This window comes from Ostrinia nubilalis, chromosome 6 (genome assembly GCF_963855985.1).
Source record: "Ostrinia nubilalis chromosome 6, ilOstNubi1.1, whole genome shotgun sequence".
Lineage (NCBI taxonomy): Eukaryota > Metazoa > Arthropoda > Insecta > Lepidoptera > Crambidae > Ostrinia > Ostrinia nubilalis.
This window is the reverse complement of record NC_087093.1, coordinates 9,843,499-9,868,492: the sequence shown is the minus strand read 5'-3', so window position 1 is coordinate 9,868,492 and position 24,994 is coordinate 9,843,499. Positions and strand designations below refer to the sequence as shown.

Sequence of the window (24,994 nt, the reverse complement as noted above, 5' to 3'; positions counted from 1 at the left end):
TATCACACAGTGGCTAAGAAATAAATTGTAAACAACCTATTTATCTTTCCATACATCATATCCAGTTCAATGACAATTTTAACGTCTACATTTTTAACCTTTCTAGCACTAGATTATGCTATACAGGGTGAAGTTTAAATCACGTCTCCCATTTTAGTAACAATTAATTATCTAATACTAGCTTTCCGCCCGCAGCTTCGCCCGCGTGGAATTTTGTCTGTCACAGAAAAACAATATCGCGCGCGTATTTGCTCACCGTTTAGACCTACCCTGGACTACGACAAACATTTTAAAACCAAAATCAGCTCAATCAGCCCAGCCGTTCTCGAGTTTTAATCAGACTAACGAACATCAATTCATTTTTATTTATACAGTGTGAGTCACGTTAAAGTGTACATATGAAAATAGATGAAACTAGACCTGTTTTTATCGACAAAAAAGAGGTCAAAAAATTTTTGAGTTTTTTTTTTAATTTTTTATAGAATTTTTTTTCTTCCAATTACTTATTGTAAAGAAAACGTAATAACTTTTAAACTAAGCGGTAGATCCTAATAAAATAAAAACAGTAATAATGCTAAAAACAGGCAATACTAAAAAAATACATGAAAAAGGCCAACAAATAATAAAAAATGATACTTTTTGAAAAAAATCTGCTTAAAAATTCGTGTTTTTTTGGTTATTTGATAAATTTCTCCAAAAAATGCCCCTATAACCGGTGGTTTTTATTACTTTGTATTATTCTCTATCGTATTATCTTTGTAAAACCAAAAATCGCATGTCTCTATCCCTATCACAACATTTGCTATGATCGTTTGAACAAAGGCCTGCCACAACATTATTCTCCGCTACAGGTAGAGACAATTTTAATTTTAACTAAAATGCTTATTTTACTTCGAAATCTTTTGTTTTTATTTGAAATTTAACTTGTCTTTATCAAAATTACAAATCTAGAGCAATTTTCAGTTTTGTTGTTAACGAAGCGTTGAATGGCGCGCCCGGAGAGGCTTAGTTCAAACGATCATTGCAAACGTTGTGATAGGGATAGAGACATGCGTTTTTTGGTTTTACGAAGGTAATACGATAGAGAATAATACAAAGTAATAAAAACCAACGGTTATAGGGGCGTTTTTTGGAGAAATTTATCAAATAACCAAAAAAACACGAATTTTTAAGCAGATTTTTTTCAAAAAGTATCATTTTTTATTATTTGTTGGCCTTTTTGATGTATTTTATGTATTTTTTTACTATTGCCTGTTTTTTAGCATTATTACTGTTTTTATTTTATTAGGATATACCGCTTAGTTTAAAAGTTATTACGTTTTCTTTACAAGTAATTGGAAGAAAAATAAATCTATAAAAAATTAAAAAAAAATCTCAAAAAATTTTTGACCTCTTTTTTGTCGATAAAAATAGGTCTAGTTTCATCTATTTTCATATGTACACTTTAACGTGACTCACACTGTATAGACAGATGTAACTATGTTAACTCTTACTATCAACATCGAAAGTTACTGCCATCTGATATACAATAAAACAGATGTATTTACAAAACTTCCTGCAATATCGACTTCATTACAAGAACAAGTTATCGCAACAAGGTCAATAGCGTAAGTTTAAGGTTGTCAGCTTGGTTCAAGAAATATCTAACCATCATAAAACTAACAAAGTAACTATACAAAACTTTAAAGAGATAAAAGAAGATCACGTGTTTATTTTTTGTAGATATAACTAATATAAATTAATACCGTAAAATATAGAAAATTCGTACATTTAAATTGTATAATATTAATAAAAATGCATTGATTTGTATATGTGTTATTTATATTAATAAGTGTTTCATAAACATGCTTGTTTATATCAAATCAACAATAGATAAAAGATTTTTAACAATAAATGATACATGTAAGTACGTATGCATGTAAGTATGTATTAACCATAATGATAAGATAACTTAATAAATCTAATTAGTAGTGTTCTACTTAACACAAATGCGTATTGGATCCGATGAAGTAGTAAATGTTACTACAATAATCAATTTTTAATATCGATATAGGGATAGTTATAAGAATTCAAAAATAAATTAACTGTATATAAAAAATATTTAACACTAGGGAATTACGTTCCATGGCTGTCCATCTTGCTTTATTGAAGGTTTGACCTAAAACAAAAACGTAGAACATTGAAAAACATGTTGAAATGCAAGAAAAAAATTAAATTAAGTAGGTAGGTTATAAAAAATACTTATACCGATCATTAATACATTTTTTTTTTAAATATGTAGATTATATTTTGGTAAACACCTCAAAATACATTAATCTGGCATCATCTATCGACATATTATTATTATTTCATTTCAGTCACTGGGTCAGATAAGCATGTACAAGGTTATCAACTTTATAGAGCATTCAAAGAATTTAATGTTCCATACTGCTACAAACCCACCGTGTATTTAGATCAGTCATTAATCAGTATAATTGGTCAATTGAAAGATTACTAATTGAAATGTCACGCTAATGTTACATCTCCATTGTATTTTGCTATTGTTCATTTCGTTTTTTTTTAAGTTCCTTATTCATAAAAACACTTTTTAAAGACAAGCGTTATTGAATAAACTTGACAGAAAGTGACAAAGCATCAATTTTATACTATTGTGTGTACTCGGCCACAGTTCCAGCTACCCGTTTCCGGTCATGTTGTCCCGCCCGTTCTATCGCAAAGAATCACCATTTGATGAGAGCGAGAGAAAAAACTGAAATGGGTAGCTGGAACCTGGAATTGGCAGCTAGAGTCCAAACGCGTAAACGGTAGCACATCGATGTCTTTTGTAGTGGTGTGGTAAGTGGTAATAACTGCCTTTGTAACTAAAATGTATAATCCTGTCCTGACTGATGTGCCGTCGTCTGTACATCTAGTGCACTTTAGTAGTCGATACATATCCCGCTCCGCGCCATTGCTCGCCACCGAGGACAACTGGATACGTTTATCCAATTGTCCCTCACGGTCAGATGGCTGCACAATTAAAAGTGGTAACCGTACCTGTTGCGTAATCCGATCCTCGCAGGCCATTCTAATTCGCTCGCAAGTCGCGGGCAGGTTTAGGGTGAAGTATTCAGATACGCCAGCGTCCAAACGAGATGATGCTATGGCCTCCTTGATGGCGAAGAATACAGACGCAGCCAGAAACAGTGGCGGTTCTCCGACAGCCTGAAAAGAAATATCTATTTCAACGATACGTAGACTTAATCTCGATAGGTATAAGGAAATTGAGTAAGATACCTATAGGTAGGTAGTCGATCTTGAGATTGATAAATCAACTAGAAGGTTGACTAGTCCTGGGCTTACTACTGAATTGAAACGCTCACTGAATTTAATGAGAAAAATGGAGGATCAGAATATTGTTAACTACATATTATATCAACTTACTTAGCTCCTTTATAAATGAAACAAATGACAATAACTAAAACTTACAAACAAAAATATGATTTGCACCACGGAACTAAAATAGCGCTACGGCTATTAGCTATATGCCAATGCTATAGTTACATAGATTATGTAGCGCATGTATGTCGTAGTTTTATGAATTGATGAATAGAATTGAACATAATAAGATCACGTTTCCGATCCTTACTGTGGGAGTGTTAAGTGTATTGTGAAGTGTTATGTATCTGTCTGGACATAGAGACTGGAGATAAAGACAGATCCATAGTTAATGCGATAGATGGGGCTGTTTGTGATTGATTTCGTCATTAACATAAAGCAATGAAACGAGTCTAAAGAGTATAATTTGGTGCGTAAGCAATAATTAATATTCAATCCATAGATGAAAGAAAAGAAAGCAATGCACATGCGCCAAACAATTTTGCGTAAAATCACAGAATAATAATAAGTAAGTACTGTAAAATTATGCAACTGACTGCCCTCTGATGGTAATATTTGATGGTATTGTTATTACGAATGTCGCTCTGTAGCATAAAACAGTAAAGTTAATCTAAATAAATAAATATCCTTGGACATTTTACACTACGCTTCTAGTCCCAAACTAAGCAAAGCTTGTACAGTCGCGGAATGAAAAGGTTCGTCACCTTAGTGTCGGTTTTCGCTTGCACTAGGTACTGTAAGAGTCAAACCTGCCAACATAACAGTGCAAGAAACAGTGCTGCAAACATTTAAATAAATATGACGTTTGCTAACGAATAAGGTTTTGCTTGTTTATTTTTCTATGCCATCAGTGCAATGCAATGATGACATTGACCAATTGACAACAGTTTTTTTTATTTAATAGAAATAATAATGGCAGGTTGAACCAACAAGAAGGTTTTAGTTTATCAATCATAATAATCTTCTTGACAAGATAAATCGTCAAACAACTTTGACATCAACATCTGAATAGTTTTGAACTTTACTGACTAACAGTTAAAGATTATTTTCTCTAACTCAAGATTATTCTGTAACACAGTTTCAAAAGGTAATATGTGCTCGCGATTCGTTGAAGGAATCAATTTGAAAACTGACGAACCTTTTCATTCCGTGACTGTACATTGGGTTATAGACAACGGATATAAACATACTTAAATACAGTAGAATCTCGATTATCCGGACTTCGATTATCCGGATATCCGATTATCCGGACTCATTCTTCACAGTTTCTGATTATTCAGTTCTCTTAGTTCATTGTTAAAAGAAATGTATTCACCCAATGGTCTAAAATTTAGATTTTTAGACTCTAAATGATGTATTGAAAACCCTTTCTATTGTAAAAAGTTAATTATTGTTTGATTTTACTTTGAAATCGATTATCCGGATTTTCGATTATCCGGAACACCCCTGGTTTTAATTGATCCAGATACTCGGGATTCTACTGTACTTTTTTTTGTAAATACATACATACAAGAACAATTGCAAAGAAAATATCTAATTATGTTTAATGCCAAAATTCAATGTCCTAAATAAGATTTCATAATTTCTTCAATGCATTTAAATTCTGTTTCAGACAATTATTTTTCCCTACAATTACAGCAACTTAATATTATTTTGGTACCACTGTCCTATCGCTATGGGTCAATATTCCGGACCTTATAGACCTTGACCTCTAATCTGATCTACAATTAGTTCTTGACGAAGATAATGGCTGAATCCAGAACAAAAAAAAACTGGACGTTCAATAAGATCGGAATTTTTGGAGAATATTAAGTACAAGATTTTGTGACTTCATTTTGATTATAGAAATTTTTATGCAAACACCATTATTCTGAGTCTAAGCTCTTAATAAATATTTCATTTCATCCATAGGACGTCCACTGCTGAACATAGGCCTATCCATGTTGATCGATTGGTAGCGGCCTGCGTCCAGCGCTTCCCTGCTACCTTCCTTACCTACCGACGACATCGTAAAAATATTTCATTATGACATGAAAATTCTACTTATAAAAAAAAACATAACCCTCATTCTGGCGCAGTCGGGTAATCATGGGCTTAATTTGATGTTGTTTTATGTTAGCTTATATCATTATTGTATTTTAATCGATACGCACCTTGGAAGAATAAACTGCTCTAGGGTTTGGTGCTCCCTTAAGTAGGGACACATTAAATACTTTTGGTATATCCGAGAATCCGGGTATCTTATAAGCACCAGGCCCTCTAGATAGGGCCTCTCCTTTTGGCGAGAATACCATTTCTTCCATGGTGCAGAATCCGTATCCTTGCATAAAAGCCCCTTCAATCTGACCTATATCAATAGCCGGGTTCAGACTTTCACCCACATCCATCACTATGTCAGTTCTCAACACCTGGTGATCACCAGTCAGACAATCGATGATCACCTCCGAGCAAGCAACGCCGTACGTGAAGTACTCAAATAGAGTGCCAGAGCTAGTTTTTGGATCAAATTCTATCTTAGGTGCCGCGTAAAATCCTGTCGCCGAAAGATGCACCCTATCCACATACGCTGCTGAAACCCAGTCTTCCCATTTCCCTGTAGGATTTACATCTTTGTACGGTTTTAATCTTTCGTTCAATACATTACAAGCGTTTATCACCGCCATACCATAGAGATCTGAACTGATACTTGCGGCAGTGGGAGAACTATTCGGCACTTTATCCGTAGACATTTCACTGATATGTATTTTATCAACATCCACGTTTAAAGCTCTGGACGCCACTTGGATCATCTTTGTGAACAGCCCTTGTCCCATTTCAATGCCTCCAATCGATAGCAGAACTGAGCCATCGTTATACACCAGTAGCAATGCTCCTCCTTGATTCAGAACATCTGATTGGAATGAGATACCGTATTTCGTAGGAACCATAGCGATGCCCTTCTTTTTCCACCTGTGTGAGCTGGAATTTACAAAAAAGAATTACATAGGTAAGTAGATTTTATATTCAAATATTAATATAAGTTACACAATATAAAGTAAAGATCAAATGCGTACCGATTAAATTCTTCTACTTCCTTTTTTCTTTCCCAATACTGAGATAGTGCGATACATTCCTTCCAGCACCTTGGTATGGTGCAGTAAGTTAAAGTCTGATTGTAGGGCGTGAGGTCGCCTTCTTTGTAGAGATTAACAGTCAACACGTCTTCATAGCTCTTGTTTAAGGCTGATGCTACATCCCTGATCATACATTCAGCTGCTAACATCGCTTTAGGCGCTCCAAATCCTCTAAATGCAGTGTTAGTGGGCATATTAGTCTTGCACAGGTAGCCTCTTGCTTCAACGTTTGGAATGTAGTAACAGTTGTCTACGTGTGTTATTGCTCTTTCAACCATCTGAAAAATATAGCGTTTTAATTAATTATACATAATTTCAATCAATCACCATAGGATTCTTAGAATGCAATCGGTAGATAGGTCTTCCAGATATAGGCTAGATGACAAAATTTCAATTAAGTATTATTACGGATAATAATCCGTCAGACAGACAATTAGAAAATAATAGACTCTTATTTTATATTAAATAATAACAGTGCTACATCGAGTTGAAATGGCGCGTTACGTCACGCATAGGCGTGACGTACATATAGATGTAGATTTTTTACTTAGAAGTGACACGCGACATTTCAACTCAATATACTCGTAATATTGTAATTGCTCGATTAAGAAAAAACAATTAAAATACGTGTCCAACAATTTTTTGTTATCTAACGGACTAAATAGAATTTCGATTTAAATACCTAGTCATCATCCCAATGTTGTTAGTTTCCTCTATTATAATATTTATCTATAATTTTAATAAATGGCTCCATTTTGATACATTCATAAGATTATAACTTATAAGTATTGACTAAAGATAGACTGAAACTTACAGAACATGATATATCCATGGAATACCCAGCATTGACGTAAATATCGAAAACAGCTGCTCTTATCTTCCCATCGTCATCAAACGCGGCCTCATACTTTATCAGACAGGGGTGACGATATCCAGTGACCTGCATATCTTCATCTCTGTCTAACACTGCCCTGACAGGCCTCTTCAGCTTATAAGCCGCGATGGCCACAGGAACAGCTAATACTGAAGCTCTTGTCTCCTTCCCTCCGAATCCACCTCCGATGCGTTTCACTTTTGATACAATTTTGTGATTGGGTATGCGTAGAGCCTTAGATACATATTGCTGCAAAAATAAAATTTTATTAAAATTACACATTTCAACACCACATCCCTTTTAAGCAATTTAAGTTAGTGCCAGAATAATAATATAATGAATCTACTAACCGCAATTTCAGCAGGATTTTGTGTAGTGGAAATAATTTCAAGTTCATCTTCTCTCCTTGTTGCATAAGCGGATATTGTTTCTAGATAGAAATGTTCCTGTGCTCCAGTTCTTACTTCGCCCTTTATGACGTTGTTATGACTATTCAATGCATTCTTCACATCTCCCTTCTTTAACACACGTGGGTGCTCACTATAAAATGAATTGTGCTTCATAGCATCTTCTATGCTGACAATGACTGGTTCTAGTTGTTCATATACAACAGTGACTAACTCTTTTGCTCGTCTTGCTATCTTTTCCGTCTTGGCAACTATAGCACCAATGACACAAGCTCGACTAGTTACGACTTCCTTGGAAAATATTTCTTCATCTTTGAGTATAGGGCCTAGTTTATTACATTCATCGTCTAAATCCGCTGCAGAGAGAAATGCTTCTACACCAGGCAGTGATAACGCTTTAGCGGCATCTATAGATTTAATTCGGGCATGTGCTTCTGTGCTAAAAACTAAACTCAAATATAGTTCACCGTCAACACTTGGAATGTCGTCACAATAAATTGCTTCCCCGGTTACTTGTTTAAAAGCTGACGCGTGTGGTATGGGCTTTCCTACAGAATCAGACAACGATATGCTTTCTTTGATCTCAAAGTATTGTGAACTGCTAGCTGGCAGAATAGGGATTTCACTAGCACCACTTATGTGATTGTTGTTGTGACTTGTTTTGTAACCGTTGAGTTTATTTAGATTTTGTGACACAAATAAGTAATACCTGTAAAATAAACTAAGGCACAAAGACTTGCGATAGTCGGCCATTCCTCCAGGAACTGATATTCCTAATTCCATTTCTTTTGTCAATGAATCGTAAACCACCTCCAATAATTTATCATCCCATTTAAGACCTTTAATTAAATTAGATGTATGTTTAGCTAGTAACGTCATTGGCCCCATTCCACCATAACACAATCGTGCTTCGGAAACTACGTCTTGACAATTATCTTCAAACGTTACATTGAATGCGGCCGTTACTATTGAAATATCGTCATCTTTTCGCCTAGCTTGTTTATAAGCCTTACAAAACTGGTGTTTTTTACTGAATGGGATCTCAGCTGACGTCACCACTTCATTGTCATTAACCGCCGTTTTTCGGTAACCTCTAAAGAAATTTTCATCGATTACCACCTTCCTTTGTCCTTTAGAACTAGAAATGTTAACAGTGGCAGAACATGCCATTAAAATTGGATTCAAATCAGATATTGGGCTGGCTGTTATAATATTACCCACAAGTGAAGCCACGTTGCGAACCTGATTGCCTGCAAACCAGTGCAGCATCTCTATAATAGTTTCGTAAACTTTTCCTTTGCTTGCTAATTTCGTCAAATTGTTTTTCAAAAATATTTGCAGGTCTGATAAAGAATACGCAGCGCCAACTACAATTCCATCGTCGTTGAGTCTACAGAAATTTAATTCTTCTATATTGACCGGTGATAAGAGTATGGGATATATTTTCTTCTTAAATTTAACTTCTACACCTATCTCTGTGTTACCAACGACGATTTTGCTGTGATCATATTTATTTTTTATCTTCAAAAGTTGATCTAGCTTTGTTGGTCTAATCCATGTAACGTTTTCACCCTTAAAATATAGATAATCTTTATTGTAACTTTCATAAAGTTTAAGTTCAGGCGGAAATATTGGTTCTTGACTTGGGTCATATGGCACAAACGTTGATTTGTTAAATAACTTATCGTTTTCACTAGTTGATTCAGCAACTTTAACTCGACAGCATTCATCGCCCATCATGCAAGGAGATTTCATGTTTGGTGCATAATTTCTTTCCCATCCTTCTGTAAACGTTTTGAATCCTTCGATAATAGGCCGGTAGCCGGTGCATCGGCAAAGGTTGCCTTGTAAAGCTGCATCCATATCTTCATAATCAATTTTGTCTTTGTTCCTGAGCAATGCGTACATGGACATTACGATTCCAGGCGTGCAAAAGCCACACTGTGAGCCGTGTGCTTTGGCTAATCTCTCTTGGACCGGATGTAAGCGATCTTGTGTCGATCCGATACCTTCCACTGTGGTTACCGCCAGACCATACATCGCGCACACCGGGGTCAAACATGCGTTTACAGCTATGTGTCTGGAATGATCGTTGAGGAATATTATCAAAATATTTCTTTTTAATAACAGTTTTAATGTTTTTATAACTAATTCACTGTTTAAAAACTTATTTACTCCTACATAGCTTTAACTAGATTTGTAACACTAGAATAACATGTAAGTAACATAACATAACGTATGCAATGCGCATAATTTCGTTTAATTGTTTATTAGATTATGCAGACTGCGTATCATACATAAATGGGTAGGTATATTAAAAAAATATTAATTACACGGCAATTAGTCGTGGTGAGCGTGAGATGCTTACCTACATGTGACATAATATTTTGTAATTTTAATACATATTTAATTTTTTATTTTAATGTTAGTCGAGTGGATGAATAAAAACATTCACTCACAAGATAAAATCTAAGCTTGTATTACTTGCGTAACTTAATAGACAATTTAATTGTAGAAGATAATGTGAAAATGGTCGTATGTAAGTAATTCTATACCACCAACAACATAACTAATCTTACTAACAGTTCGCTTCCACCTTCGGCCTCATCATAATTTTCTATCAGATGAGATGCAGACCAAGAGCCTCTACATAACGTTTAAAAGTATTGTTAAAAGGATACTTGATTCTTCTTTCACGCGGCAAGTACTGGGACACCATAACAGTGCAGGCGCCGCACCCGCCCTCGCCGCAGCCATACTTGGTGCCAGTGAGGAGGAGTTTCTTCCTAAGGTACCACAGCAGAGTCGCCTCCGGGTCAGGGTGTGGCTCCACGACCTGGAATTTGAGATAAATATCATTAAAATCTCGTCGCATTGGTAATCATGGTTCGCGTACCACTATTACTGACTGTGCCAGAAGTCGCAAGCCGTATTTCAATTATTGTTGATAAAATAGCTAGGTACCTAGTAGTTTCTGCATAAACACGTTCATCAAAAACCTTGAGTTAGGAAAATCGTAAGACCTGTTCTGCAATCTGCAACTGCTTAAGTAGGTATACTTACTTAGGACCACAGTACAAGAATATCAGCAACAAAAACAATCAATGCTATGCTTTGTTTACATTAATAAACTCCATTTACTTTACATAAACGATTGCTAATACTTAAGGCTTGGTATTTCTGCTAAAGTAGGTATTTCGCGCTGTCAAAATCTGCGCGCGCAATTCTTCGCCGAAGACAGCGCGCCAAAGAGCTCTCGCGGCTACACAGTATAGAAATACGCAGTTTAGAAATACGCAGTTGGTTAGGTTAGGTTGACTTCCTTCCGTTCAAGCGTCAAACTCACAGCACTTTCTAATACAAATCATATCCAAGTGATACAAATTAAAACAACTTTCAAAATTTTTGGGAATATATTTTAGAATCGAATAAATATAGAATATAACTGCCAAAGTAAACACGGTTCAAAGAGGCGTGGCGTCACCCGACCTTCCGGAAGTTCCGCGCCGGCTAAAAGAATTTCAAGATTACGTCACCCGACCTATCGGTAAATCCTCGGGAGCTTGAGCGATTGGAAAAACATTTTATGATCAGTTACTCGTAGTAGCGATTATTTAAAGGTTGGATGATAAATTATAGTTGTTGCAATTCACAAAGCTTTGCATGTGGTTAATTACATTAATCAGTACACGCATCAATTTTGTTCAGTCTTTTTGTTTATTAATAAATAAAAATATCATAGTAAAATTGCATACATATTTGTTTGTATTGGTCTGGGTGTTTTCTTTCCATAATTTATGTATAACGTATGTACGGGGCTCTGTATCGAAAATCACTATGAGCAATAAGCATCACACACGGTTACCTGGAGTGCATTACCGCAGCAAAATTTTTATAAATATTGTGCTTTAGAGAGTCGAGAGTATAGCAGATAATTAGTCCATCGCGAGCAGAAATTTGTCCACTAATAGCAAAATTCGTTCAAATTATAGTTTTAAAGTTATTAGGAAAAAACAGATTTTGCTGGGGTAACGTTTCAAACATTACCCTGGCAATTTTTTTTTAAAGTCTTTCTATCCCGGAACCAAATACATGGATAGATAGCTCTTGTTGCGTAGTAATTTGTCCACGAATAGCAAAATTTGTTCGTGTTCCGGTTCTCAAGTTATTTAGAATTTTGCTAGGGAAATGTTTTGTGATGTCCCAGATCTCGTAAATGGCTCAACGCAGAAGTTTGAAAAAAATACCAATGATAGACCTTGATATTATTATGTCCAAATTAGTTCAAACATTAGTCATTGATTTGAATGATAAACACCAGTGTAATTAAAAGATTTCGAAAATCAGATAAAACGGATTTGTGAGTAAACCAGTACTCTTACAATCGAATAAAAAGGTGTAGCATGTACCCTTGGTACACCTTTATAACCACAGTAAATATAAATGATGTGGCTTTGCGCAAAAGAGAGATTTCAAGAAATCTAATTTATTTTAAGTCTTACTTTCGTGGCCGAATAACAAATGGAACTGTTCCCTTATAACAAATGGAACATGGCATACAATGGACAAATTAAAATGTTCCTTGAATAAGCTATCCTGTTAATTTCAGCTTTATATTACGACTTATAAGAAAGTTATCGAACTGCAAAAAAATATCAGGAATTCTTCTATAAGCCGAACAAATTATAAAGGTTACAAAAAAGCGACCGTTCCATACATAAGGCTTGCCATCTTAAATGAACGGTATAATATCGAGGTTTCGTCAGTACAGTTGCGAACAAAGGTGTTTGTGTAGTGTAGTTGAGTTGAGAGGTCAGATTATTGAAATAATAAAACGAACATTTTATTTTTTAAATACATTTTAAAAATAATTTACATCTATATATATAAAATGAAACCCGTTTTCCGTTGTCACGACATAACATGAAAACGGCTTGACCGATTTGGCTGTTTTTTTTTTTTGTAGTTTTCTAATACTCTGTACAAGGTTTTTACGGAAAAAAATATATAGAAAATCTCTACGCTAAGGCGGTACGAAGTTCGCCGGGTCAGCTAGTTACAGATAACAATGAGAGGATGACATTGCAAGGTGGTGCCAGTCCAGTCTTAAATCCGTTAATATATGCTGCATCTGCCATGTTTTTGGCTAAAAGATTCTTCTATCTTGCAGTTTAGACTTATATTACAGACCTCAGACAGTATTTTTGGAAAACTTTTACGCATGGTGGAGGAAGGGACGCTCTAGAGACTCAAGTCTAGAAGGAGTCACATGAACTCCAAGTTTTAAATCCGTTGACATCTGCTGCATCTGCCATCTTTTTGGTTAGAAGATTCTTCCATCTTGCAGCGTAGACCTTTAGCTACAGACCTTAGACAGTATTTTTGAAACATTCTTACGCATGGTGGAGGAAGGGACGCTCTAGAGACTCAAGTCTACAAGGAGTCATATGAACTCCAGTTTTAAATCCGTTGACATCTGCTGGCCTGCATCTGCCATCATTTTGGCTAGAAGATTCTTCTATCTTACAGCTTAGACCTTTAGCTACAGACCTTAGACAGTATTTTTTATTATTTATTTGTGTCAGTGTGCTCTTCTAAAGAGTGTAAGACGATTGTATGTAGGTAGGGTCAGGGAGGCAACAGTGACTCACTTTTTTTTCGAAGCTTAATAAAAATAGATATCGCTTTAATATTGGCCTAAAATTTGCTCACATTTTAGATACACTATTGAACTGTAACTGAGCACTCATGATTCTACATTATTTACTACTTATGTCAAAGTAGGAACCTAAAACAAAAAAATGATAATTGAGCCACTGTGGACTACTAGGTGTACACACTGACTCACTACCGTGGTACACAGTATTAACGTGGTACGGCAGTATTTATATGAAAAGAAAATGCCCATTCCGCGTAGTTTTTTATTACAAATAATAACAAAACTGCACAAGCTATTCTTATTATAATCAACAATTCAACACGACTCTTAGTACTTTTATTGCTACCTATAAGATCTTAAGTCATCTCAATCTCTTCGTTATTTATTTCTTCCCTATTTTTCTATCGGTTTTCTGTAAATAAAAAAACAAAATTCGATTTAAAGTTAGAAAAATATTGAATTCCTATAAACTACAAAAGTATTAAAATTGAGTCACTGTGTACTTCTACGCCATTTTGTAAATATTTGATCAAAAAAACCAAGATGTAAAACAAATAAGTCAAAATTCGGATTAAAGACAATTGATACAAGACCTACTATCCGATAAATATAACGGCTATTACCTATAGCAACAAACAAAGATATGAAAACAATCGAAACTCACCTTAGAATGTAATTTAGTGGGCGCGAAAACAAAAAACATTCCCTCACCCTTCCGCACGGCACTTGACCGGCGAGCAAACTGGTTTAAACGTGTTCGGGTACCAAGACCTTTGAATCGGTAAAAGAGACAAATATAAATATTCCTATGCCTTCAGGTCGAAACATGACTGAGCCACTGTAGCCGACCGAGTCACTGTTGCCTCCATGATTTAAAATGTAATTTTAACTCATTGGTTTTGTCTCATATTTGAGGAATGTACTATGTATCATGAGTAGAGTCTTCGTTTAAAAGGATACAAACGATTTAAATTTCAATAGGTAGACAAAATTGATAATTTTTAATTATCAAAAATTTAAGCTTTCTCCAGTAACACTGATATTATTATACTGTGACTCATCAAAGTCATCATTGTCAAAAATATTGACAAATCGCGAACTGTCACGGCCAAAAAACTGACACGCGTCCGTCCTCCGTAAGCGCCACCGCGCTACTGATTGAGATTGTCCAAGCCGTCATGGACGATTTTTTCCACATTTTTTAACATAGTAACTAAATAAGACGCAATATAAAAATTTCATCCGTTAAAAGCCCTCAAGTTATTTCTGAACTTTAGTTTAGTAAAAGATTAACAATCTCAAATCGCTTATTTTAAAAATAAAACCATAAATAGAAAACGAATAGAGGTAACTTTGGGAATTTATTCTATCGAGTCAACTTCATCAAATCGTGTTTCCATCCGTTAATAGCCCTAGAAAATATCCTCAACTATGCCCAATAAAAATCTTACCCTTTAATTTTACTGTTTAGTACCTCAAAAATGAAAAATGAAAACCTCATTTTCGCCATTTTCTCTGCTACCCGGCCTTAAGTGGGTAAGTTATCTAGAATATTTTTGAAAAAAAAAAGTAAATATTGTTTCGTATTTAAATTCGTATTGGTATACTATTAAGTACCTACCTACCTACACTAATTTATTACGTAGATACCTACTATTGATTTAACTTATCTTCATCCCACTACCACAGATATTATCCACTACCATTGCATGTGACCATACGGCTGTTCCCATGTGACCACGCGTCAATATTTAACTGTGTTCGATTCCCAACTTAGTCAAACATTTTTCATTATCGAAGTTTCCATTTTTATATCCAGCTGTTTTTCATACATTGTTAATTAAGGTCATGGGTACTCAAGGAGAAATGAGGCGATAACGCAGAAAAGCAGGGCAAGGGAGGTTTTCCGCAAAGACGATCGGATTAAGATCGAAAGAAAATTATGGTACTAATTACATAAAAGTATGGTAGGTAACATTTTTTTTTACTATATTGCCTCGTTTTAATTGCTTGTCCTATAAGGGTCAATAAACTAGTCCTAGCTAGTAGCTACCTTCGAAACGCTTCCCGTTCCACGTCACGTCCTTCTGTGTTCTCTAACTTATGAGCAAAAAATTAACTAAGTGTTACTATGTAAGAGTATAGGGACAACTAAGTCTATTATGTAAATGGGGGAATTCCCTAATTCAGGGAACAAGGTAATGTTGTGTTCCGGCAGTTAGAGGTAAGATAGCCAGTTCCTCTGTGGTTGTGGATTCCGGGTAAAGCTGGCTTCCACCTTTCACCATCAGATGAGATACATACAGGCCAAGAGCTTTCCCGTTGGGGATAAAAAAAGACACCGTTTTTACCACGACGCTTTTTCAGAATGATTCACGAGCTATGTAAGTACGAGTATGTGTGGGTACCTACATTGTGCTTGTGCTGCTAACTTGGTGGTAAGTCTATGTATAAGGTAAGTATGTCGCTAATAAGAAGACCACAAATAGGTTTCATATCACACATGTGGTAGGCACCTAAGTACAACATGTGGTGGTTTACTGGCAAAACTGGTAATGTGTGGTCTTTGTAGGCACCTAACTACCTAAGTAAATGCAACTACATTATTTAGAGGTCGGCGAGTATAAACTTTGCAGATGAAGCCGATGCAGAAAATAAATTCAAACAACAAAATTATGGAAAATGCCCAATGTAAGTTTAACTCGTTTTCTTGGCCTTAGATAAAAATATCGTTGATTTTGTTATGGTAAGTAGGTATAAATAAACGAACTGCTACAAAATACGTTACATACAAAACTTACTCTACTTTCTCTTGAGAATGATTTTATTTTAAGAACAGAGCACAAAAAATGTGATCTTAAAACCGCAATGATTCTTATATTCGCAAAAATTATCAACATGAAATTAGATAGAGTGCGTGTTTATACTTTTGGCCTCTATCAGTTAGGTTCGTTAAAACAATAGGTAACACTGTAATAAAGAATGCTGTTTAATACTCAAGGTTCCCACGATATCGTACCTTTTTCCCGTTGACGAAAAACACCAACTCCCGCTTTGCATCGTGTGGCACAAGGCTCTCTAGTTCTTCCATAGGTTCGTCGGTCGAAAGCTGCAGCTTCCGCGAATTTACTTGCGTAATGTAACGAGACACCGTGCGGTATGTGCGGTCGAGACGGCTGTCCCCGATCGACTACGGCAGTGGCTCAGAAACTACCGAATAGCTAGTATAAATGCGTGATTAGAAGATGACATAATTGAAATGCCGAAGTAAAAATAAGGCCCGCAATTTTTGCGCGCATAATTTAGCTTGCGCTTGTTTAGGGACCTACTTACCTATTTACATAAAGGTTTCCTATCAGAAAACCAGTTAAGTAACTATTGATATCGATATACCTACGCAGTAGCGTATCCTAAAGCGTAAACCTATGGCACAAAATATTATGCCTATGGCTTTCATTTGTACCATCCTTATCGCTGTTTTTATTTTAATATTACATATTATTAAGTAAGTAACTATGTAAATCGTGATATTTTCTTGCTGTTGTTACAAATACAGCAATGTATGTAGGTAGGTACCTACCGTACTTTAATCTGAATCAAAGTAAAGTGTTTCGCTCTCTTACTATGAGCCGAAAATCGTCGCTCATCGCTATGGAATGGAGCATTGGGGATCTCCGGTGGAGACTATGCAGTGTTGCCATTATTTTATAAGCTCTATATAACAAATTTTAACTTTATCACAATTATTCTCAATTCCTGTAAAGCGTGCCGCTGGCAGCCTCGCAGGAGGTTGAATAGGCATAAGAACGCCTTCCTTGGTTTGGGGCTGCGCACTAAGCGAGCCGAATGCCGACTCATAATATGGCTATCGAGGACAACGTCACCTTATTAGTGGATAGGCCCTGCCCTTCTGGCAGGGAGAACCCCACATAACCCTAACCCACTTACTGCCCCCGCGGCTGGAGGGTATACCTACAAATCAATGTATTTTCCTGACTAAAAAAAATGGTCCGAGCCCTGGTAATCTCCATATTTATAAGGTGCTGAAACTTGCGAGCCTGAGAAGCCTCGATAGCAGTAAGATCGATTCGTTTGAGATGTGGATTACTCCGCATTCCTTGGACTGTCATGCGTGCGAACCAACGAGTCCATATTAAAAGAGCTCAATATCACCACGCGGCTCTCCACTAAGTAGGTATATGCCTAAAGCGTACCCTCTGTGTCTTTGGACACATTATGCGGTCTCCAAGGCATTGTCTGGAGAAACAAATTATCTTGGGACAAATGGAACGCAGACGTGCTCGGAGCAGGGCACCGACAAGATGGTCAGACATGGTGGGCGGAAGTTTGCATCGTGCGGTCCACACAGCTTATGACCGCAGTCTGTGGATGACGTCATCAGTAAGGGACCGAGGAAGAAGAAGGCTTCATTTCGTACCTTTCTTTACGTAAATCGATTAAGTTACTGTATTCTAAGTTGCTTCTAAAAATTTTGAATTATAAGAGGGCAAATAACGTTACTTCTCGAAGCACGTAGGTAATACCTTCTGCTGGCTATTGGTGACAATGTGCATAGCAACAAGAAGTTACTATTTTATTGGAAGGGTAGGTATAAGACTAGCAGAGTGTACCTATTACCTATACCTCGCACGTTCATAATCAAACCGTCACTATACGAAATTGGGAGAAATTGAGTTAACAACGCCATCTATCAGAGCTCCGCGAAAAGTGCATGCTGTAAAAATCCCACGCTTAAAACTGAAATAGTTCGGCAGATATCACTAGTGTCGTTATGGAGTTTAATGGGGAAACCGGCATATGTTGTGAGTAACAGTGACACGTTTTTAGTAGTGACGGGAACTGGACGGGCACGCCGTGATAGTTATGTGGACTCTATGTTGAAAAGCGTCATTTTTAGCATAAAGACGCTTTTACTCCAAATCATTAAGATAAGTCACAATAAAGTAATACGAAAAACGCCTTAAAACAAAAAGTGACAATATTTCTCTTACATTTTTAAGAAGATTGTTCCATCACTTCGTAGAATATTGTGTTTATCCAAATTGTGTAATATAAAAACAACAAGAAAGATTTTTAAATGATTAAGTAGTTATAATTTTTTTTAACACCTAACAAAAATGCCACCAGTCAATCCAAACACTAGTAAAATCAAAGAAATTATCAAGGTAATTACTACTTTATCTAGTGTTTGTGGACTATTTATTTATTTATTTATTCGATCACGAACAAGGTTACATTGAGGCTTCACAAAAGTAACTATAAAGAAATGAAAATTCCTTGGATTCGATCGAGATCTGAGCAGTGCTACAGTCTCTCCAACGGTGCCAAATTGACTATAGATACATCGAAGTGTTGAAAGGCTTGTACGAAAACGCCACAATGTCGGTTCGTCTCCAGGATCAGGACTCGAAACTCATCCAGTTGCAACAAGGGGTGAGACAGGGAGACGTCATAATATCTCCGATACTGTTCAACACCGCCCTGGAAGATGTTTTCAAGCTTCTGGACTGGAGCGGATTCAGCATAAATATCAACGAGTACATCATCCACCTTCGATTTGCGGACGATGTCGTAATCATGGCTGAGACTGTGGAAGATCTAGGCATAATGCTCGATGGCCTAAGTAGAGCCTCTCAACAAGTGGGCCTGAAAATGAATATGGACAATACAAAAAACATGTCAAATGTCCATGTAGTATCCACTCATCTGGAGACTCTACACTCGAAAGTTTGTTGACAATTTATGTATACCTGGGACAAACAGTCCAGTTACGTAGGTCCAACTTCGAGAAAAAGGTCAATCGTCAATCCAACTCGGCTGGGCAGCGTTCGGGAAATTTAGTGATATTCTCACGTCCGAAATACCGTAGTGCCTCAAGACAAAAGTCTTTGATCAGTGTGTGTAGCCAGTGATATTTTATGGATCTGAGAGGTCACCCAAAAGGTGATGGAGCGTGCGATGCTCAGTTAGTTTCCCTACGTGATTGAATCAGAAATGAGGAGATCCACAGGAGAACCAAAGTGACCGACATAGCCCGCAAAATCGCTAAAATCAAGTGGCAGTGGGCGGGGCACATAGCTCGCAGAGGTAATGGCCGCTGGATAATGATCCAGAATTTAAACCTACTTCTCTGAGCCCTTTTCCCATGAAAAATCACTATCTAGTTCGTCAAGTTCATCGAGGTCATCAAGTTCTTGTTGTTAAAAGGCTGCCTGAACAAAAGAGTACCTTATTTTCTAAGAAGTTGATTTATGTGATGTAATTTTATAGTAATTTCATGTGTGTAGCGTATTTATTTCTGATCGAGAATTTACATTTATTACTGTTACCATTGGTACCACTTAATCCAAATTATAAAGTTTTAAGTTCATTAAAATTACTGATTTTTCTATGTTAGTTTTATTTAATAATAATCATTTTTTAATCTTTCGTCGTCAAATTTATATGAAAATAGTGACATTTCTACCGGAATTAACAATACAACATTAACATGTTTTTAATTGAAAACTGTCACTGCCTCAATTTTAGTGGAAAAGTAACACTATTTTTAGGGAATAAATTAAATATTAAATAAACCATTATGATAATTTGAAAGATAATTATATTCCCGTAAAAGCCAAACAAGCCACTACTGGTATTTAACAAAAAACAAAACATTTAAGAACATTTTGCACACTTTGCAAAGGTTTTAAAATTTGAGTATTTCAAATGCTTTTCCTGAAAAATCGACTTTTTTGTATAGTGACAGTTTGATTATGAACGTGCGAGTTTGTAATAATATTGTAAAGAGCTGTGGTTTTCTATATAAAGAAAAATAAAACAAAATTACCTACCTGTTATTTAAGAACTTAAGATGCTTAAGATTGATGATTATATGAGAAGTGGGAATTTAAAACCTCCTGAAACAACAACCACATTATGTGGAGGAACTAAAATACATATAAAAAGTACCTATACAATAATAATAATATTTTAAATCCGATGTAAACAAATATGAATAAAACTCAAAATATTCTAATTCAATGATTTAATATTTATTTTACTATAACTACAATAGATACACAATTTACAGTACTTACATAATCCAGTCTATAATTAAATAAATGTAGAAGTCCCAGGCAACACTGAACATTAACATGGCATTTTGCCTACAAGAGTAATCTATCAGGAAAGTCAAGATTTCATTGCATCATGTTCTAAATGCTTATTTAGTATGGGATAAGTACATAAATAAATATCCAATTTTGCAAAACTAGTTGTTACAAAGTAAGCAATTTTATACTTGGCTCAATATGAACTACATATAAAGAAAATGCCTACGCTGACTTTAAAACACCTTTTGATTCTAATTCCTTCTCAATAACAGTCCCTTCATACTTTATTTTGTCTTTCAAAGCTTCTTGTAGCAACTGTGCGTCAAATCTTTGTCTGGACCACTGGTACCTACAGTATGCCCAATAGACTAGAGTAGATACAGTGAATGTTCCGAACCCAATATGTTGAGACATCATAGGCTTTGAAGTCTTGAGAAAAGCTGCTAATCCAACGCCTACTCCTGATGCAATGCCATAAAGGAAACTTTCCCGGAAGCATGGTATCTTCGACAAATCTCGTCCCATAAACATTAAACCCTGAAAATAATAAAAAATATTTAAGGACGTCGTCTCATGTGTAGATGTTTTTTCCTACTTGGCACATAGTAGTTGTTGCAGCTCTAAATAAAAAATAAAAAATTAAACATATACAGTGTGTTTGGAATAGGGCTAGCGATAATTTAAGGCGATGTCGTGATGTCAATTTTATTACTTATTTTATTTTTATTATTTACAAAGATTACTTTAATTAAATCTTTTTTACCTACTACTATCAGATTTACAGCACAACACAAGCAAGTGTCATCTGAGGAGTTTGGTAAGAGATAGAAAATCCAAACAGGACGAAATAGAAAAATGTAAACAAGTTATAAAAAGTCATTACATTTTTTTACAAGTAGGCCTTCTACACGTCTCAAAATATAACCACCACTTCGGGACAATTTGAGGGTTGTAGCTGAGAAGAAGTGGCAGAAGAAACTCATGCCCGTTTTCACCATCAATACCTAACTTTTAAGTGACCCCTATGTAAAAAAAATCCTGTTATTTGTTACCATAGCGGTCACTTAAAAATTAGGGATTGATGGTGAAAACATGCATCAGTCCATCAGTCATCTATATTAAACTTAAATCCCTATCTTTTGTGTCGTAATCGGAACACTTCTATTAATAATAAGGTTCTAATGTAAATACCTACGTAAGTCTCTAAGAAAATCAGTTTACCTTTTTCTCCTCTTCTGGTTCCTCTTCCAACATACTTTTAACAACAGTATCCATGATTGCTTACAATTATTTCGTTTAAATCAAGAAGAAAATATTATTATCAATAATTACAACTGTGATAACAACCATAGAGAAAAGTAATACATAGGACCTACAAAATGATGACCCACGCTGAACTGTCCCACCAAACTCAATGACAGGGGGGCGCTACCATTGTTCAACTATATGGTTTCCAACATGGCAAAAATCTGAACCAGCGATCCGGTATTGACGGTGGCGCCCCACTGTCAATGTCATCGACAGGACAGTCCAGTATTTTGGAACTTTATTTGTGTTTCCCACACAGATAAGGATAGATGCAGCATGTGTCAAAATTTGTATGAAGCCGAGCGTGCCACTTTTTAAACGTCATTAGTGTCATTTTAGCGAATTTTAGTGATTGCCGCAACGTAAAAGTAATCGTATCATCGTACTGCATTCGCAAAGTCATTGAATGATATCGTGTGACTCGATTCAAAAATTAATTAATTCCGATAAAACTGATATTTTGTTAAATTTATAGCTAGTTTGACTGTGAATTAAAATAATTATGTAGCGGTAGACGTTATTCTACAATTCTACATTATTAATTTGCAAATAATATTTTTGTTGTACCTAATGTTTATGAAAGTAATGATCGTTATTCCATTATGTTAAATAGTACTACTAGAAATTCATACTTAATTCCATACTTTTAAATATCCTAGTAAGTAAATGACCTACTTTCATAAAATAAAGACTATTTTACTCAAGCTTTTTATTTTTAATAAATGTAAAAATGCGTAGTTTTGCCAATACGTTTTTTTTCATAAAGCTAAGTCAGGTACCTAGTTTTGAAGATATTTCTAAACGACAAAATCTCGGGCGTCGTATACATAGTAGTAATAGTGTATACTGCGATCACTGACCTAACTTCTTGATTTGTATATTTCGACGTTATACAGTGCACTCTGTCTTCCGCGATCACTGATCTAACTTGTTTTATAATTCTTCCTCTGCTACTTTATTCTAATTAATTACATATTTGTTACTCGTTGCTGTTAATTACAATTCTCAATCCGTAAATAATTTCTTCTCTCTACCGTGTTCGTACTACTGTCCTCGTAAAATCATCGTATCCGATTGTTGTAATCGGATTACATGAACATCACTCGACCATGTATGTCCATTTGGACATATCGGAATGGCACGCTTTGACTAGCAACTTGCTGTATCTACTCTAATCCATATCTGTGGTTTCCCACATCATTTTTTGACATTGACAGTTTTGTTCTTCTTCTTCTTCTTTTTTGTTCTTGGCAATACTCGTCGAGGCCGACTTGATTTGTGCCATTTTCATGTGAGTGTGGGACGAGTTAAGAAGAGGGACCAAGTGGGATGGGACTTGGGCCTGGGCTTGGGATATTAGGTGCGGTTGAGGTCGAATAAAATACATAAATTTAATATATAAAATATAAGTTTAAAATTTTATAGAGTGGTGCTTAATGAATTTAACAAGGGAATATACATATTTTTTATTAGTAATACTTAAAATGGATGAAAGATTGTAAGGAAGGACAGTTTTGTTTGATTGACACTACATAAGCTGCGTTCAGCCGATAATTAGCATTGTTAGAATTTGCTACCAAAATGGCTATTGCCATGGCAACCGCCGAAAACTTTAGCATGTTTTCGGCTAGGACACATTCGTTAAACTTCCAAAGTGACGTTTTCCATACATCTTTTCGACAGTGAGCACTTACCGCTTAAAGGACGCCATTTCACTTGCTAGCGCTATATAGCTAGTGCTATTTTCCGCCAAACGCCCCCATAGTTGAAGCAAAGATAATATAATAATACTACAGAGAGAAAAAAAATATTTTTTGTTTGAATAATTATTTTAAAGAAAATAAAAAAATGCAATCGTTGTTTATAAACCGAACTTATCTGTTAACAGTTATCCAGAGCCCCGATTACGGTAACTTTTATAACGTCTACAATCCAGACGCGTTTCTGATTCTGCGATACGATTGGTCAAAGCAGCTGACGTACGCTGTTGAACGACCAATCGTATCGCAGAATCGAGAAGCGTGTCTGGATTGTTGACGTTAAAAATTACCGTAATCGGGGCTCTGATTTACAATAAATTAATGTCTATGTAATCGGTGTCTGCTTGAACAACGCAACATTTATTATTTGTAGGTCGCGTGCAACAAGAGTTGAGGCCATCAACATTCAGCAAAGATTTTTGTATCCGTCTACGCTTCTTTCTTGGGTAGTCGGACTGCTAAGTGCTTTCTGTCTCGCTTGCAGACATTTTAACTAGAGCGTTGTAGCACGTTGTAGCTAGTGTATTCGATATAAGTATGTAATATTAAATTCAAATATTTTATTAAATATGTATAAAGGTATAATAATATTATACTACAATAGGCTAGTTTCCTAAAAAAAATTTTTTAGTCCGTCATGTTTAATATCAAAAAATATTGGACACATACAGGGTGTCCCAAAAACAATGGATAACCCTGTAACCATCGATAGGCCTCGCCATGATCTCCCTAACGTCCATTTTTGACCCCAGTAAAAATATCACCGTTTTCAAGATTTTTAAGTTTTTGTGCATTTTTAGAAAATTGCCATCTGCAATTACTTTTTCTAATGCCATTTCTACAAATGAGGATACTTTTCAATCTAGTGTTTTTCCTTATCCTAAGGGATAGTTAGGCTATCATAGGAAAAGATCAAAGTTCAACAAACTAGTTTGAAAGTATGAAAATTTTAAGAAATTGCAGAAGAGAAGGAAAAATTAATTCATTGTCTTGCACTTTTGATCAGCCATCGTGTAAAAAAAATGTAGGAAGACCATCGTGCCCATTATAGGTGTACCAGAATCTCATGGCAAACAAAAATATTGGAAAAGTGTGTTTTTCATATGGCAATTGTCTATGGTTTAACTGTCACCTGTCAAAGAAAATTATGAAATCTGTCAGCCGCTGCAAAATTTTTGTAATCTCTTCTTGACTATTTGTTATTTTTCTGAAAAAGTCGAAAAAGTTCAAGCAAAGCATATTGTTTTCAATGTGAATTGTAAAATAAGGCATAATTCAAAGTCAATCTTTGATTCTAAAGCGCGTCATCGAGTTGACAGTAAGTTGGACTGAAATGTTTTGATACATTTAGTTTATTACCCAACTGCGTCAGAAGGAGGG

General features: G+C 35.6%; 2 protein-coding genes across 3 annotated transcripts; both read right to left on the bottom strand.

Moving 5' to 3' along the window:
• Positions 1 to 1,823: 1,823 nt before the first annotated feature.
• LOC135072578 (xanthine dehydrogenase-like) lies at positions 1,824 to 16,608 on the bottom strand. Of its 2 annotated transcripts, none has more exons than XM_063966544.1 (8): positions 16,451 to 16,608; positions 10,454 to 10,608; positions 7,716 to 9,852; positions 7,306 to 7,614; positions 6,432 to 6,769; positions 5,532 to 6,336; positions 3,037 to 3,204; positions 1,824 to 2,158 (listed from the first exon to the last, which is right to left on the bottom strand). In XM_063966544.1, exons 1-8 carry the CDS (start codon positions 16,520 to 16,522, stop codon positions 2,108 to 2,110), a joined length of 4,035 nt encoding a protein of 1,344 aa, XP_063822614.1. In that variant the 5' UTR covers positions 16,523 to 16,608; the 3' UTR covers positions 1,824 to 2,107. The 2 variants fall into 2 exon arrangements, with proteins under 2 accessions (XP_063822614.1, XP_063822615.1); XM_063966545.1 differs by lacking the exon at positions 16,451 to 16,608 and adding an exon at positions 10,836 to 11,380.
• Positions 16,609 to 20,676: 4,068 nt separating this feature from the next.
• Positions 20,677 to 21,908, bottom strand: LOC135072950 (cytochrome c oxidase assembly protein COX20, mitochondrial). The gene is made up of 2 exons (XM_063966959.1): positions 21,768 to 21,908; positions 20,677 to 21,083 (listed from the first exon to the last, which is right to left on the bottom strand). The coding sequence occupies exons 1-2, from the start codon at positions 21,819 to 21,821 to the stop codon at positions 20,769 to 20,771; spliced, it is 369 nt and encodes a 122-aa protein (XP_063823029.1). The 5' UTR covers positions 21,822 to 21,908; the 3' UTR covers positions 20,677 to 20,768.
• Positions 21,909 to 24,994: the final 3,086 nt, after the last annotated feature.

What these genes read in the sequence shown, in the direction of transcription:
- LOC135072578 (XM_063966544.1), bottom strand. Translation starts at nt 16,522, where the DNA reads ATGGAAGAACTAGAGAGCCTTGTGCCACACGATGCAAAGCGGGAGTTG. An exon ending in TTTTCGTCAACGGGAAAAAG is followed by an intron (nt 10,609 to 16,450) that starts GTACGATATCGT and finishes CTCAAATTCCAG; the next exon opens with GTCGTGGAGCCACACCCTGA. An exon ending in CCGCGTGAAAGAAGAATCAA is followed by an intron (nt 9,853 to 10,453) that starts GTATCCTTTTAA and finishes CGATCATTCCAG; the next exon opens with ACACATAGCTGTAAACGCAT.
- LOC135072950 (XM_063966959.1), bottom strand. Translation starts at nt 21,821, where the DNA reads ATGGATACTGTTGTTAAAAGTATGTTGGAAGAGGAACCAGAAGAGGAG. An exon ending in AACCAGAAGAGGAGAAAAAG is followed by an intron (nt 21,084 to 21,767) that starts GTAAACTGATTT and finishes TATTATTTTCAG; the next exon opens with GGTTTAATGTTTATGGGACG.